General features: G+C 38.3%; 1 protein-coding gene and 1 long non-coding RNA gene across 3 annotated transcripts in view; one reads left to right on the top strand and one right to left on the bottom strand.

The window, feature by feature from the left end:
• The window catches only part of LOC106008225 (uncharacterized), a 34,767-nt gene extending 23,206 nt beyond the window's left edge, over window positions 1-11,561 (bottom strand). The window contains exons 1-3 of one of the 2 annotated variants that reach the window (XR_015440734.1): window positions 9,951-11,561; window positions 3,405-3,537; window positions 1,219-1,413 (exon numbers count right to left, since the gene is read on the bottom strand). This is a non-coding gene — a long non-coding RNA (uncharacterized LOC106008225). The remainder of the gene's footprint in view (window positions 1-1,218; window positions 1,414-3,404; window positions 3,538-9,950) is intronic. The other variant, XR_002391143.2, reaches the window with a different exon arrangement.
• Window positions 2,915-3,411, top strand: LOC101722078 (CCAAT/enhancer-binding protein gamma). Its single transcript, XM_087185933.1, has one exon. It carries the CDS (start codon window positions 2,930-2,932, stop codon window positions 3,380-3,382), a length of 453 nt encoding a protein of 150 aa, XP_087042059.1. The 5' UTR covers window positions 2,915-2,929; the 3' UTR covers window positions 3,383-3,411.
• Window positions 11,562-14,984: the final 3,423 nt, after the last annotated feature.

Genomic DNA, 14,984 nt, shown 5'->3' with positions numbered 1-14,984 from the left:
AAACAGAACATGGCTTAACCTTCAAATGAGAAGAAAATCAATCATGTAATCAAAGGTCTTCTTAAGTGTCTAGAAAATTTAATCAGTGAGGCTCTGCAAGGTAGTTATAAGATCAGACCTACAGTTGAAAAGCAAGTAGGTTTGTTGGATTTCCACCAAAAAACAAATATCTTCAAGACTACTTCAGACACATATACATGAAGTAAAGGCCTTTGATCTTTATATCAGAAAGCTCTATCCAGAAAACATAAAAGGCAGTTATGATCACTGTTCAATGTAGCAAATGAGTTAGTTAACATTTAGGCCCAGAAACTTCACATGACCAAATTTTTATCCAGATTCTAGGCAAAAACAAATATTATTTAACATGTGTCAAGGCCTAAACACTTCTGACTAATATTAGTTCATTCAATTCTCTTCAGTCTCATGCAGATTATAAGAATCACAGTAATCTGTTTAAGGCAAGTTATGCTATAGATCTGTAAGATTTGTCAGAAAACATCATTCCATGTTTAATTTCTGTCTCTACCTTATTCTAATACACAGAATCAAAATACAATGACTGTGGACTACATATTAAGAGTTTAGTTAATAGAAATCTGGGGCTGGGGATTTAGCTCAGTGGTTCCATAAGGACCCGAGTTTGAACCCTGGTACCAAAAAAAAAAAAAAATAGAAATCTGCATCTACTTCAAAAATTCTTGCTTACCAAAACATTATGTCCAAATAGTGTGACTGAGATTCCTGTCCACTCACCAGCCATACTCTAGTAGCATTCTAGGCTTGAATCTCCACAGAATTTACAGATTTACTTAAACCCCAATCCTGTTACCAGAGAATGACACTTGAAGGTGAAAAGTCTGACACAGTAAGCTTCTGAGTCACTTAGAAATAGATTTAATGGTTCATCCATTTGATCAAGTTATGCCTGTAGCAGTTGCCAGTTAAGGGGGCCAGGGGCAGACATATAGGAATCTTTTTTTTTTTGATACTGGGGATCGAACTCAGGTCCTTGCACTTGTGCAACAGGTGGTGAAACCACTGAGCTAAATCCCCGGCACCTATAGGAATCTTGAGTAAGATGGTTCAGTGGACACCAAAGTGAACTGACAACTTTCCCCTGTCCCCAGTGAACATGTCCTTAGCTTCCAGAACACTCGTCAGAAATTAATACTTGGATGAACATTGGCATTAGCTGTCGTGGAAAATCAGCCTTACCTCTTTGGCTGTTACTCTGCTGAATGGTAGTCATCCATCTGTCCCATCAGTGGACTGTGGGCCATTTGCCAGGTGCAGTCTGCCGCTAACTCATGGGGTCCCGTGCAGTAGGACAGGTGGAAGGATGTGAACTCACTGTGGGCACAGCAGTGACATCAGGAAGCCAGGAGAGGGGCCTTGAGTCGGGAGCCCTGTCTGCGGGAGTGGTGACAGGTACTGTAGGAGTTCTGAATTTGGTTCCTTACATTTAAAAATATTTTTTTGCTCAGTTTTACCAACATCAAAAAATTACTTTAGACCTTTTCTTCCTATTACACAATATCAATTATACATTTTTTAAATTACAATATCAATATCTAGGAAACATTACCACAGATTTTACAGAATTTAAAAGGATATAGAAAGCATATTACAAAAATTCTTTTTGAAATAAACTTGACAACTTCTAAGAAGTACCTTGGAAGACAAATTAATGAAACTAACTCTGGAGGAAATATAAAATTTGAATAGCACCTATTAAAGAAAGTATATTCCTAGCTTGAAAACCTACCTAAATGACAACAGCAGGCTCATATACATTTTAACTGATTAATTATATCAAACAATTAAAGCAGAAAAAAGAAGGACCACTTCTCCCCTCATTTTAGGAACTCAACATTGTGCTAATCCTAAAACTGGATAAAGATAACAGACGAAGAAGTATGAATATAGATAGACATTTGTTTAACAAAACAAACTATTAGAAGTCAGATCTGTCAATATGTAGAAAGTGGTTTTGTTATAGGGATGGCAGTGTTGGTTCAGCATTGGAAGATCCACCCCCAAAAGTAATCATTTTAACAGAGGAAAGGAGAAAGCCATATGATCCTGTCACTAGTTGGAGAAAAAGTATTCGACTAAATTCTACAGCTGTTCATGGTAAAAGCTATCAGGAGACTAGAAGTAGAACAGAACCTTCTCAACAGATCAAAGACATGCACTCCATACTTCCAGCAAAAACGTCTTAAATGAATGGAGAAGATACAATGCTTTCTCCCTAAGTTGGGGAGCAAGGGCAGATACTCTTCATCTGTCCATTAAACTTTGAAACATAGGCCTAAACCAAAATAGTCTGGCAATAAAATGACACAATTAGGATAGGATTGGCAAGGTAGAAGCAAAATCTTTATATGTAGATGAAATGATCATCTACAGAGAAAATACTAAGACATCTCTAGGAGCCCCTAGAACTTGTATTTGAATTTAGCAGGATTAGAAAACACAAGGTATATATAAAAGTTCAGGTCTGTGTATACTTGCTATAAATGAAGAATTGGATATTGAAATTTAAAAGTTATGTAGGAGATTGGTCTTGGAGGCGGCAGCGGCGCGCGCCGTCCCGGTGAGGAGGGAAAGCCGGTGGCCGTGGTGGCCGTGGTGGCGGAACGGGCGGCCGGTTTCGTAATCGTCCCACCTCCTAGCTGACTCCCGGGGTGGGAGACCTGGGTCGGGTTGGGCCGCCGCGCGGGGCCGCTCGGAGTGGAGGCTGCCTGGGGGCGGGCGGGCTGGAGACGCAGTTCACTGTGGAACATCGTCTAAAACATGGAGCGACCACTAATTGAATAGAAAGAAACGAGTACATGTGAAGATTTTTTGGCAGTTTATTGTGGAAGCGACTGATCACCCTGCTCTCATTTCTACCTGACCTGTGTTGGCAAGGGAGAGTGCCCAAATGAGCAAGATAGCGCAGCAAAACAGTACTCCAGGAGTGAACGGAATAAGTGTTATTCACACTCAGCCACATGCCAGCGGCTTGCAGCAGGTTCCTCAGCTGGTGCCTGCTGGCCCTGGGGGAGGAGGCAAAGCCGTGCCTCCAAGCAAGCAGAGCAAAAAGAGTTCACCCATGGATCGAAATAGTGACGAGTATCGTCAGCGCAGAGAGAGGAACAACATGGCTGTGAAAAAGAGCAGATTGAAAAGCAAGCAGAAAGCACAAGACACGCTGCAAAGAGTGAATCAGCTCAAAGAAGAGAATGAACGCTTGGAAGCAAAAATTAAATTGCTGACAAAAGAATTAAGTGTACTAAAAGATTTGTTTCTTGAGCACGCACACAACCTTGCAGACAACGTGCAGCCCATTAGCACTGAAACTACGACAACAAATTCTGATACTGCAGGACAGTAGACCTCAACCTTCCCAGACTTACCAGCTGTGGCTTGAACATTAAAGGTGTGACCACCTACAGCACTCAGATGTTCATGGCTGAATGCCATCTTTTTCCATTATTCAGAGATCCATTGGAGGTTATTTTCTAGGATCAGCACTGAAGAGTTGAGTAGCTGTGTCGATTAAATATATGGCTTTAAATGAGGTGGATTTTTGTGGCAATTGAAAAAAAAAATTTTTAAAGTATATGGTAAACATATCCTGGACAAACATATCCTGGACCTTAATGTTCTTAATAAGTCCTGACTTCCCCAGAAATACTTTTTTAATTTGACAAAAGGAGTGGGAAACTGACAGGTCATGCAGAAGGTTCTCAGTTTTAATAGATACAATTAATTGGATTTGGAAAAGTTGAATTCCATCTATGTTAATCTTACGTGATTTCATTCTAAATTCTAGGGCTCTAGAAACCAATCATTTTGTAATTTGGAGTGATTTTTGATGTCAGATTAAGCAAAGAAACTCCGTCACATCTTAAAGCAATATGCAGTTAAATAGCTTAAAAGTAGAAATAACAAAAAGTAAAGCATATTAGGATTATGATTTAGGGATACCTTTGGGTTATTGGATTGGTATTATTTTATGTCCTTAAAAAAAAACACCTCATTTATGTACCAGAGTTTTAGTTTCTGCAGAAGCTAGTAAACTGAGTTGGCTTTTTTTTTTTTTTTGGTACCATTTTGACAGTCAAGTTGGTAAATAAAATGTCTTAACAGTTCGATAACATAAGCTACTGATTAGGATTTGGAATATTCAGCTGGTGGTTTCTTCTGTGCTCAAAATAACTGCTATAGGGCCATGACTTTTAAAGGCAAAAATTTATTGTGAAAAAAAATTAATTGTGAAGTAACATTTTGGTATTAATCTTAACCAAATACTAGAAAAAATATATCAATTCCATACCATCTCCTAAAACAAGAGTTTAAAAAAACTTGAAAGTGAAGGTTTTAACCTTTAATTTATTTTGCTTAAATACATCTGTTTATGTTTTGGGATTTTTTTTGGTGACAGTTCTTTTAGTTAGTGGGCTGTTCCCGACTTTGTGTACCACTGCTTCTTTTGATTCATTGTTTGCTTTTATGTCCCATAAATTATTTTGGAAAGAAAATGCTGGTAAAACTCAGGATATTGACATTTTTGTGGAGACAAAAAAAATGGCAATCACTAATGCAGGGCACCTCTAGAGTCTGTTATATCAGTGTTGGCAGTTTAGATTGTTAACTTTGTCTTAGAGCATGATGCTAGTTCAAGTCTATTGGCTTCTGTATATTGTCTTGTGCCTGGGATGGTTATTAGACAGTCAGACGTGATTAAGGTTTCTTATTTGAATGTGGCCATTTCTGGCCACACTGCTGTTTCCTACTAGGACTTGGGATAATGTAACCAGACTGTAACTCAAGCTGCACCCTGGGTTTGGTGGAAGTGTGCTGACTGTGCTCTTCTCCTGGGCAGAAGATGACATAGTGCCCTGCAACTCAGCAGAGATTTTTAGGGCTACAAGGTCCTTGTAAATGTGGGATTGGAGCCAGGTGCTGTTCCATGAACCTACTTCCCTGGAGGGCTATTAATTCCCAATACAATCAAGAAATGGTAGATTTTTTTCCTTTTTAAGTTAGGGTCCAACAGCAGTTTACTTTGGTTGGAATATCGATCTACTCATAGGGGTTGATAGATATTCAAATAACTAGGACTTACCAACACAGTCCTACTAAATCTAACAGCTGATTGATGTTGTATAATTAATTGGAGATGTAGTTAGCCCACTTGAATCTTTAAACACCTATAATAGGTGTTATATTTTAATCCCTTATTTTAAAAAAATCAGAAATGGATGTCCACATGAAATTTGTGGTTACCAGTGATATGAAAAAAGCTGTAGGGAAATCAAGAGTGTGTACTCAGTGTTTGAGAAAAATTGATTCAAGCTTTCCTATTACCTATGCAAATCAGAATTGAACACAAGCAGTCATGCATAGAACAAAAATGTTAACCATTGTCTTCACTATTTTATTCAAGTGGTTAAGAATGGAAGTGTTTCGTTTGGTAGATTTAGCTACCAAAAGTGAGAGTACAGAAATTGAGAGAATTCAAGTATCGAGAGTGAGTAAGTTTAGAGTTTTGGGAATTGTAAAGTGACTGTTGTAACTTTGGTTGTGAGTTTGTAACTTAGGAACCATTCGGATTTGATCTGTTTTGCATCACTTTGGGTGGTTAAGGATTAGGCTTAGTAAAAGTTGCTAGCTGCATCTCGGAAGGTGCCTTTAGACTGGTTGAGGCTGCAGATGGTGACAGCAGAGCAGCTTTTCCTGTGTCTGGCCCCTTTCAGTTGTTGGGATGCCAGTTCATATGCTTTGGACATTACTAAGAATTAGTAAGACTATAAAATATGATTCAATTTTTAAAATTCAGGTCATGAGTGTAAAATTCTCAAATTTATGTAAAAAGTAGAAGTATGTACAATTTGATATTAAAAGAAAAGAAACCGTAGCAGCTTTTGATGTTTCTTAATCCCCGTTAGAGGGCTGAAACTTTGTACCTGAACAACTCATTTAGCACTCAGTGCTTTCTGACACCTTAGAAATAGGAAAAGTAATTTTTGTTTGACACAGGGTAGGAAAGAGAAAGTCCATTCTACAGCTAATTAGATCTGCCTCTCAGGAAAAAGTACTAACTTGTTCTTTTTGTTCCTGGCTTTCAGTTTGTGAGATTACTCTATTTTTTTAATATAATTTTATTTCTTTCAATAAATGTTGAAATAAAAACTTTTTGGAACAAATAAATAAATAAATAAATAAATAAATAAAAATAAAAGTTATGTAGGAGTAAAAAAGACCTAGAAAAGTAAATAGGAAAAAAAAAAACATTGTTGGAAGATGTTTAGTACCTAATTTTAAGACTTCCTCTAAAGCTACAGTAATCAAGGCAGTCTTGGTGTAAGGAAAGACATATAGATCATTGGACTAAAACAGAGAATCTAGAAATAGAACCACTCATTATTGGTCCACTGAGTTTTGAAAGATTATTTGACATTAACATTTTGTAAAATATAAACTCAATTCAAGAGCAGAGGAAAAGATAATGTTTTCAGCAAATGACTCTAGAACACCTGGTATTTGTATAAAAAAATTAACCTCAAAACTTTATTTCCATACATAAAAATAACTTGAAAGGATCTATGAACCTAAATATGAAAGACTAAAACTATAAAACTTTAAGATGAAATTATAAGGGAAAATGTTTATGAATTTAGAGTAGGCAAGAACTTCCTAGGATACAAAAAACATGATGTATAAAAAAAAATTGATAAATGAGATTCCATCAAAATTTAGAACTTTAGGTCTGGGGATTTAGCTCAGTGGTTCTGGCACCTGCCTTGCAAGCGCAAGGTCCCAAGTTTGATCTCCAGTACCAAAAAACAAAACAAAACAAAATTTAGAACTTTAAATGACATCGTTAAGGAAATGAAAAGTAGTCCTTAAACAGACCATATTTACAACGCATATAACCTATGACCAGAATATATAAAGAACTCTTACAGCTCATTAATAGACAACCCAATTAAAAAGTAGACACAAGAAGATGATAAATAGCCAGTACAGCACAAGAAAAGGTGTGCAACACTAGAATCAGAAAAATACTAATCAGTACAATAACAAGACTGAATTATACACTCCTTAGGGAGACGGCATTAAAAGTTTTAAAAGCCTTGGCATGACTTTTTCTTTTTGTTGGATTCTCCCCCTTTGCGTTTAATTTGACATGCCCAGTGGATTCATTCTGCTGGGGTTCCTGGGGTTGTGATCCTCATTGTCTTTTCCTAGGATATTGTCTAAAATTTTTTGGAGTGCTGGTTTGGTATTTATGAAGTTCCTGAGGTGCTCTTTATCATGAAAGTATCTTATTTCTCCATCAATTTTGAAAGATAGTTTTGCAGGGTACATCAATCTGGGTTGGAGGCTGTTTTCCTTTAGGGCTTGAAATACATGACTCCAAGCTCTTCTTGCCTTGAGGGTTTGCATTGAGAAGTCTGCTGTGATTCTGATGGGCTTTCCTTTGTATGTGATTTGTTTCTTTTCTCTCACTGCTTGTAGAATTTTGTTCTGTTGGATTTCTGGAATCCTATTATATGCCTATGTGTAGATTTTTTTTTGATCAAGGGTAGTTGGAGTCCTATATGCCTCCCTTATCTGTATGTCAAGTTCTTTTCCCCTCCTTGGGAAGTTTTCTGTTATCACTTCTATGAACAGTTTTTTTATGTCATCTGCACCCTCTCTTGTTTCTTTATTGACTCTAATCAGTTTTATGTTATTCTTCTTTGCATCATCTAGCAGCTGCTGGATTGATTTCTCATGGTCCTTTATAATTTTAAAGCAGTTTTTCTTTTCCTAGTCACTAATTGCAGTCTTATCTTCTAAATCTGAAATTCTGTCCTCCCATTGATTCATTCTGCTGCGTAGACTGTCAATGGAGTTTTTAATCTCCTGGAAATCTGTTTATATCTGTTTTATGGATTCCATTTGTTTCCTATGTTGGGATTCCATCATGTTCCTCAGCTCCTTAATTTTTTTTATCTGTGTCCACTTTAGATTTATTAATTTATTAATCTGTGTGTAATTTATTAATTTTTTAATCTATCTGTGTCTTATCTGAGAGACCTAAGTTAACTTAAGAGACTCCATTTTGTCTGAACTGCCGAGTCCTGATGGGAAACTGTCCTCTGTGTGAACTCTGAAAGGAGGGGGGGATCTTATCTCACATTCGTACTCCTGTGTGATGTCTCAATACACCAGATGTTCTTATCTCATGCCTATACTCCTGCTTTTGATTGATGTTTAAGGGTTTAGACAAACAACTACAAAAGCGCATATGGAACCCACCCATCGTAAATAAGAGGATGTGTTTTCCTTTTATAAGGGCTGGTTTTGCAATACGTATGTGGTAACTCAGAGGTGCTAACTACACATTCTTTCTCACTTCTGTAGATACACTTACTGCAGGGCTAGGGAGGGGGGAGGAGGAAAGGGTTTTCTTTATAAAAACTGACCAAAAGCTCAGTCTGGGCCAGTCTCCTTGCAGGGGATTTGGTCCTGGCCAGAAATAAAGTTCTCTGTGGACTTTACATGGTGTCTGACTCAGGGGATTATCGCTGTCAGGGACTTAGCCCCAACACTATCTAGATTTAATTTTTTGGTGGAGAAATGTAATACATAAGAAATTTTCTTCATTGGAATTTGTGTATTTCATGCTTCTACCTATTCTTCGTTTCACTTAGCAAATGCTATCTAAACAATTACTGTGCTAGGTACTCAGGATATAAAGGTGAATGAGATAAGGATAATATCCTTAAGGAACTCAAAATTCAAATATTAAATTACTTTGACTTTGGTAGTAGCTAATGATGGAAAACTGGTTCAACATTAAAAGACCACTTTTTTGTTTGTTTGTTTGTTTTTGGTACCGGGGATTGAACTCGGGATCTTGCACTTGCGAGGCAGGCGCCGGAACCACGGAGCTAAATCCCCGGCCCAAAAGACCACTTTTTTTTCAATTAGGGCAAAAGATATTTTACTGTGAAATAAAAGAGAATATATTTATCTGAGTTATTCTAGATGTTTTCATAGATTAATTAGTTGACTACCATTCAAGTTTGAAAAAAAGCAAACTAGGTAATTCAAAACAATTTTCTTATTTCAGATAACTAGATAATTAGGAATGCTATTCTTTTAAATGCTAGATAATAAGATAGTGAAGCATTACTGAACTGGTTTGGAGGCTCAAAGAAGTAAACTGGAAGATAAGACTTCTTTACTCTGGGTTCATTTGGAAGTTCATGAGGGGTTGAAAGAAGCTAAGAGGTTGAATTAAAGGAATGGACTGTAGTCCAGGGCCTTCCAAGATAAAGAAGATTATTTGTAAATCCTCCCATTTTGAGTTGAAATGCTGAAGAAATAATGATAAACCAGAGCTAGATAAGGCCTCCCAGAACTAGAACAATTCCAACTGTTTGGCAAGAGAAAACATAAATCCTGTCTAAATGAAGAATACATTTCCAAAAACAAATTTGCACATATAATTATTAACACATAATTCAAAAATAGTCACATGAAACAAGAAATTATAAAGAACAGTAGACTGAAAAGATAATAGAAATAGATCCATATCTAACTATTCAAATGATCAAAAATATTCTCTAATATAAGCATATCAGTCAGGTTTCCAACCAGAAACAGATGGCACCACCAAATTATTATAACATGGGGGAGAATTTATAAAGGAATAATTTACAAAAGTGGGAGTAGTAAAAGGGGAGAATGACCCAGAACTTTGGAGCTACCAACAAGAAGGAGCCTTTGCAAACTCTGGGTCTGAAAAGTCTGAGGGAGGGGGGAGATCAGAAGTATCAGAACACAGAGGCACAGAGTCTCCATAAGGGAATATGCCCAGCCCACAGTGCCCCACACTCTGAGAGAGAACAGGTAAATCAGCACCAAATCTCACTCTCTGGTCCTGTTGGCCAAATACTTACCATTAGTCAAACACAGCTAGAAGCCAGAGGACAGGAAAGTCCATTGACATAGTCCATGCAGAGCAGAGTCCTGGGTAAAAAGCAGCATAGAGAGGAGAGTGAAGATATATCCAGAGAGGCAAACAGAAGGCATATAATGTATGCAGTTATATTTTCAATGAAATAAAAGAAATAACTAAGGGCTTAGGCAGAGAACTGGAAACTGCATGAGAGACAAAAAGAAATTCTAGAATTATAAAAAAAATCAAAATTAAGACCTCAATAAATAACTTCAGCAACTTTGAGATCCAACTGAAGACAAAATTTGTAAAGTGGAATATAGGTCACAAAACAATATTTAAAATGAAGTATGGAGAGAATAGAAAATATCCAAGAACTATAAGGAGATATAGAAAATACAGTGAAAAATTCTAACATGCTTATATTTAGAATATCAGAAAGAGAATAAAAAGAGGCAAGAAAAGAAGTGATACCTGAAGAACTAATGGCTGAAAATTTTGTAAACCCACTGAAAGACAGCCAGAGAATAACAGTATCCTCAAAAGAGCAATAGCAAGACTTATAGCATACTTATAACAAAAACAGGGGAAGCCAGGTAACAACAATAAAAAAATTACTCCTGTGACTCAGAGTCTGAGAACTTTTACATATTATTTGGAAGAAGTTAATCTTAATTTGAACTCTACCTCTCAACAGTTTGATGAAAAAATCCCTGTCATCGGTGAAGTACTTCTGAGCGTCAAACCCAAATCAGAGATTTGGTGAAAGACTTTCATTGTCACCTCTCACAATGCCCCCCCCCACCCCGTACTGGGGATCAAACTCAGGACCTTGCGGTTTCAAGGCAGATGCAGTGCTACTGAGCTAAATCCGTGGCCCTCATGATACTCTTGAGGGCAAATAGCTCTCTCGTTTGTGGAGTTCACAATTCCTGACTATGGTAGGGAACCTAGCCTCCTGGACAAGCCACACAGCCTGCCAGTGAGATCTTGTTGTTCCTCCTTCAGTCCTGCCTCAGGACTGCCAGGAATCCCTGGTCTCTGTCCTGTCCCCTTTTCAAAGTCCCCAGCTTCCCTTCAAAAATACTCTTCCCACAGGGCACAGCTGCAATCCCAGCACTCGAGGGGCTGGGGCAGAGGTTGGGGAGCTCGAGGTCTAGGGTGAGACCCTGTCTCAAGAAACAAAACAACAAAAACCTCTTTCCTACCCTTGTCCCCAGGTCACTATTCTCAATTGCCAGAAATCAAATCTTTTATTGGAAACAAGCACTAGAAAGAGTGAGAATCAGACCAAGAAAAAGGGGTCAAATTGACTTTTGCCTTCAGCACCAACTTGGCTAGTGATTAAGTGACTGAAGAAATTTTATTATGAAGAAAGGAAACAATGATTAAGAGCCTCCTCTCTGGGTTAGGTGATGGATGTATCCTGGGGTATAAACATCAGTAGCCCCATTTTGTAGATGAGATAACTATAGCCTAGAGAAGACAAACTGCAGATTTGAATCCAGACTTGTGACCTCGCTATCATATAGCATCAGTGGAATTATCAGAGTTGGATTATTGCTCTAAACACTCTCTACTTCCATCTCCCCAAGATTTCCTTGGACTTCAACCAATAGTTGACAGATGGAATGCAGAGTGCCCAGTTGAATTTGCATTTTGGTCAACAATGGATCATTATTTTAGTAGAAGTATATGCTGTGCAGTATCTGTATTTTCTTTGCTATCTCTCCAACTCTAAGCTAGAGCACTTGCTTTTCAGACTCAGATTTCAGATTCCAAGAAGCAAAAGAAGCCACAGCCCCATCCTTAGGAAAAATATATTATGCCCTGCTAGTACAGCATACATAATGCACAGGCCCAGTGTAATTAAGGATCTCACATCAAGAGCAGAGCAAATCCAGGGCTCTGTGTGAAGGCCCAGGTCAGTCCTTGAAGCCAGCTCTGCTCCTTGCCCTACTAAAGTTCTGTAGTGGAAAAGTTTGAGAAGCTCTGGAGCATGTACTTTACTTCTAAGGTGCTTGTAAATAAAGCATTCTTTGATAAAAACAAAACAAATAAACAAAAACCCCAGGATTTTCCCTGCCACAACTGTGTTCCCTGTAGAGAAGTGCACTTCCACCAAGTACCCAAGCCAAAGGCCTGGAGTTATATCTATCTTCTTTCACCTCACCTCACCAAAATTATTACTAGATCTATTTCTTTAACATAAATTTAAACAATGTTAAATTCAACATCAATCACTATTGATTCAGTGTTTCTATATCACAAATTTAGTATCAGTCACTATTCCCACATTTTTCTTCCCAAATCTGGGTCCCTCCTCTAAACTCCAGACATGTGTCCAGTTGCCTGTCCAGCTGCCTTCTTGAAATCTCCACCAAGGATAGCCAAAGGGCATTTCAATGGGAAAGAAAACAGCAGGCACAGTTCAGAAAGCCTTTCAGTTTAATAAGGTTCTAAATACTACAGCTGATTTTAGCTTAGCTGAGAGAATTTTACTGAGAAGAACTCATACTAATATGTAATATGAAGAAAATTAATGACAAAGTCAAAGTACTTCATTCCTATCCTAAGAAAACAACTAACTTAAAACACTGGGCTGGGGATTTAGCTCAGTGACACCGCACTTGCCTTGAAACATCTTTATGAAAATTTTTACTTATGAAAATATTTTGAAATGAACCTAGTAATGTCACAAAGATGAACATACCAAAAACTTCAAAAATTGGGAAAATCATGGCAGATTGTATATTTCTAGCATTACTGAAGCAAGCAGAATCCCATACTGGAACAACGGGTTATCTCATAGGCTGAACATTTCCCCCATCCACACTATTTGAGAACATTAACTCTTTCACTCTCTCAGTGCTTCTTAACTCTTCAATAATACAAATATCCTGAAGTATAATGATCTAGGTCCTACTGTAGACATTCAAGCTACTTTTCAGGGGTCTCTCAACAGTGCGTGACCTTGGCAGCGTTAGTTCTCAGCTCTGCTTTTTTTTTTTTTTGTATTAAATTCTTTTATTGGTACATTGTAGTTATACAACACAATTACATTTCTCATTGGGAATTGTACCTTTATATAATGCATCTTGGCTCTTATTTTTTCCCCATTCCTAGCCCTCCCTTCACGCCCTCCACCCTTCCCTATTTACAAAGACTATTTCCATTTTTTCCATTTCTCATCATTTTTTCCTTTCCCTTCTTTCCTTTCCCCTGCCCCTCCCACTACTCCTACCCCTTTGGACCTTTTCTTCCTATTTTACATTATCGATTATTCATTCTAATAATTGGTACATTTTAGGTATACAACATAATGACATTCATCATTGGAAATTTGCACCTTTACATAGTCTCTCTTGGTTCTTATTTTTCACCCTTGCCCAGCCCTCCCTTCAACCCCTCCAGTCCTCCCTATTTACAAAGATTTTGTTCCTAGTTTTCCATTTTCTCATATTAATCTCATTCCCTTCTATCCTTTCCCCTAGCCCTCCCACTTCCTTCCCCTTTGCCCCTTTTCTTCCTATTTCACATTACCTATTATACATTTAGTCCTTATTTACACTTTCAGTTTCTCACACCAGAGAAACTATTTGGTATTTACACATGTGTGTCCTATTTATTTCACTTAAGAGTATTGCCTCAATGTGCATCCACTTAGCTATAAATGTCTCTAATTTCTCATTTTTTATGGCTGAGTAGTACTCCATTTTATAAAAAAAACACATTTTCTTTATCCAGTCCCCAGTAGATGGGGATTTGGACTGTTTCCAAGTTTTAGCTATTACAAACTGTGCTGCTAATGAACATGGGTGCACATATATCACTGTGGTATGATTCTTTTAATTCTTTGGGGAAGATCCCCAGCAGTGGAATAGCAGGGTCAAATGGGACTTCCAGTCCTAGTTCTTTGAGGTATCTCCATACTGATTTCCACAGTGCTTGCACCAGTCTACACTCCCACCAGCAGTGGAGCAGGGTTCCTCTTTCCCCACAGCCCCACCAGCATTTGTTATTGGATGATTTCATGATAGCAGCCATTCTTTCTGGAGTGAAGTGGAATCTCAGCGTTGTTTCCATTTGCATCTCTCGAATGACCAGTGATGTTGAACATTTTTTCATGTATTTATTTGCTATTTCTACTTCTTTGTCTGAGAAATGTCTGTTCATTTCAGATGCCCATTTTTGGATTGGGTCTTTAAATTTGGGAGGTCTGATCTTTTTAAGTTCTTTATAGATTCAAGATAGTAGACCTTTGTCTGAGGAAGAGCAGGTGAAGATTTTTTCCCACATTGTGGGCTGTCTCTTCACACTGCTGGTGGTTTCTCTTGCTGTGCAGAAGCTTTTCAATAAGAAGAGATCCCATTTGTTGATTGTTTGTGCTAGTTCACAGGCAACTGAGGTTTTGTTCATAAAATCTTTTCCTCAGCTCTGCTTTTGGCAGCCACACACATTCAGCCTGGAACGGATTCCTGCATCACAGCCCAGCATGCGATCTCCTCTAAACTGCCCGTGTTAATACTTAACAGCTCCACATAAAGATCTCTGCAAGCCTGCATGCAGAACAAGGTAGTGAAGAACTTGTTTTTAATAAATAACACTTAAGGTCCAAACCAAAAGGCCAGATAAATGTTTTCCACTGCAATGTGGTATACCGAGGTCGGGTGTCTCCGACTCAGCCCTCCTGACCTTGGGGCTCAATAACGCTTTGTTCCAGTGTGCAGGGCTGTCCCAGGCATTGCAAGGGCTGGATTCATCCTGGCTACTTAAAGCTGCTACAGCCTGAATGTGTTCCCCCAAATTCATGTGATGAACTCCTAGCTCTCCATGTGATGGCTTTAGACTTAGGGCCTATGGGAGGTGCGTGAGTCATGAGGGCCCTGCCATGGAATAAGTCCTCAGCAAAGCCTCACACCCTTCTCCTTCTATCAGTGAAGCAATGTGAAAAGCCAGCTGTCCGGGGACCAGGAAGCCGGACCTCATTGGACACAGGCTATGCCAAGCTGGCACATCGGTCCTGGATTTTGCA

The sequence above is a fragment of the Heterocephalus glaber genome, unplaced genomic scaffold (genome assembly GCF_053883595.1).
Source record: "Heterocephalus glaber isolate CG9 unplaced genomic scaffold, H.glaber_assembly_v1.0 deba00001503, whole genome shotgun sequence".
In the NCBI taxonomy this organism is placed as follows: Eukaryota; Metazoa; Chordata; class Mammalia; order Rodentia; family Bathyergidae; genus Heterocephalus; species Heterocephalus glaber.
Note: the sequence above shows the minus strand (reverse complement) of the source record. Positions and strands in the feature narration are given on the sequence as shown.

Coding starts and splice junctions, on each gene's coding strand:
- LOC101722078 (XM_087185933.1), top strand. CDS start 2,930: ATGAGCAAGATAGCGCAGCAAAACAGTACTCCAGGAGTGAACGGAATA.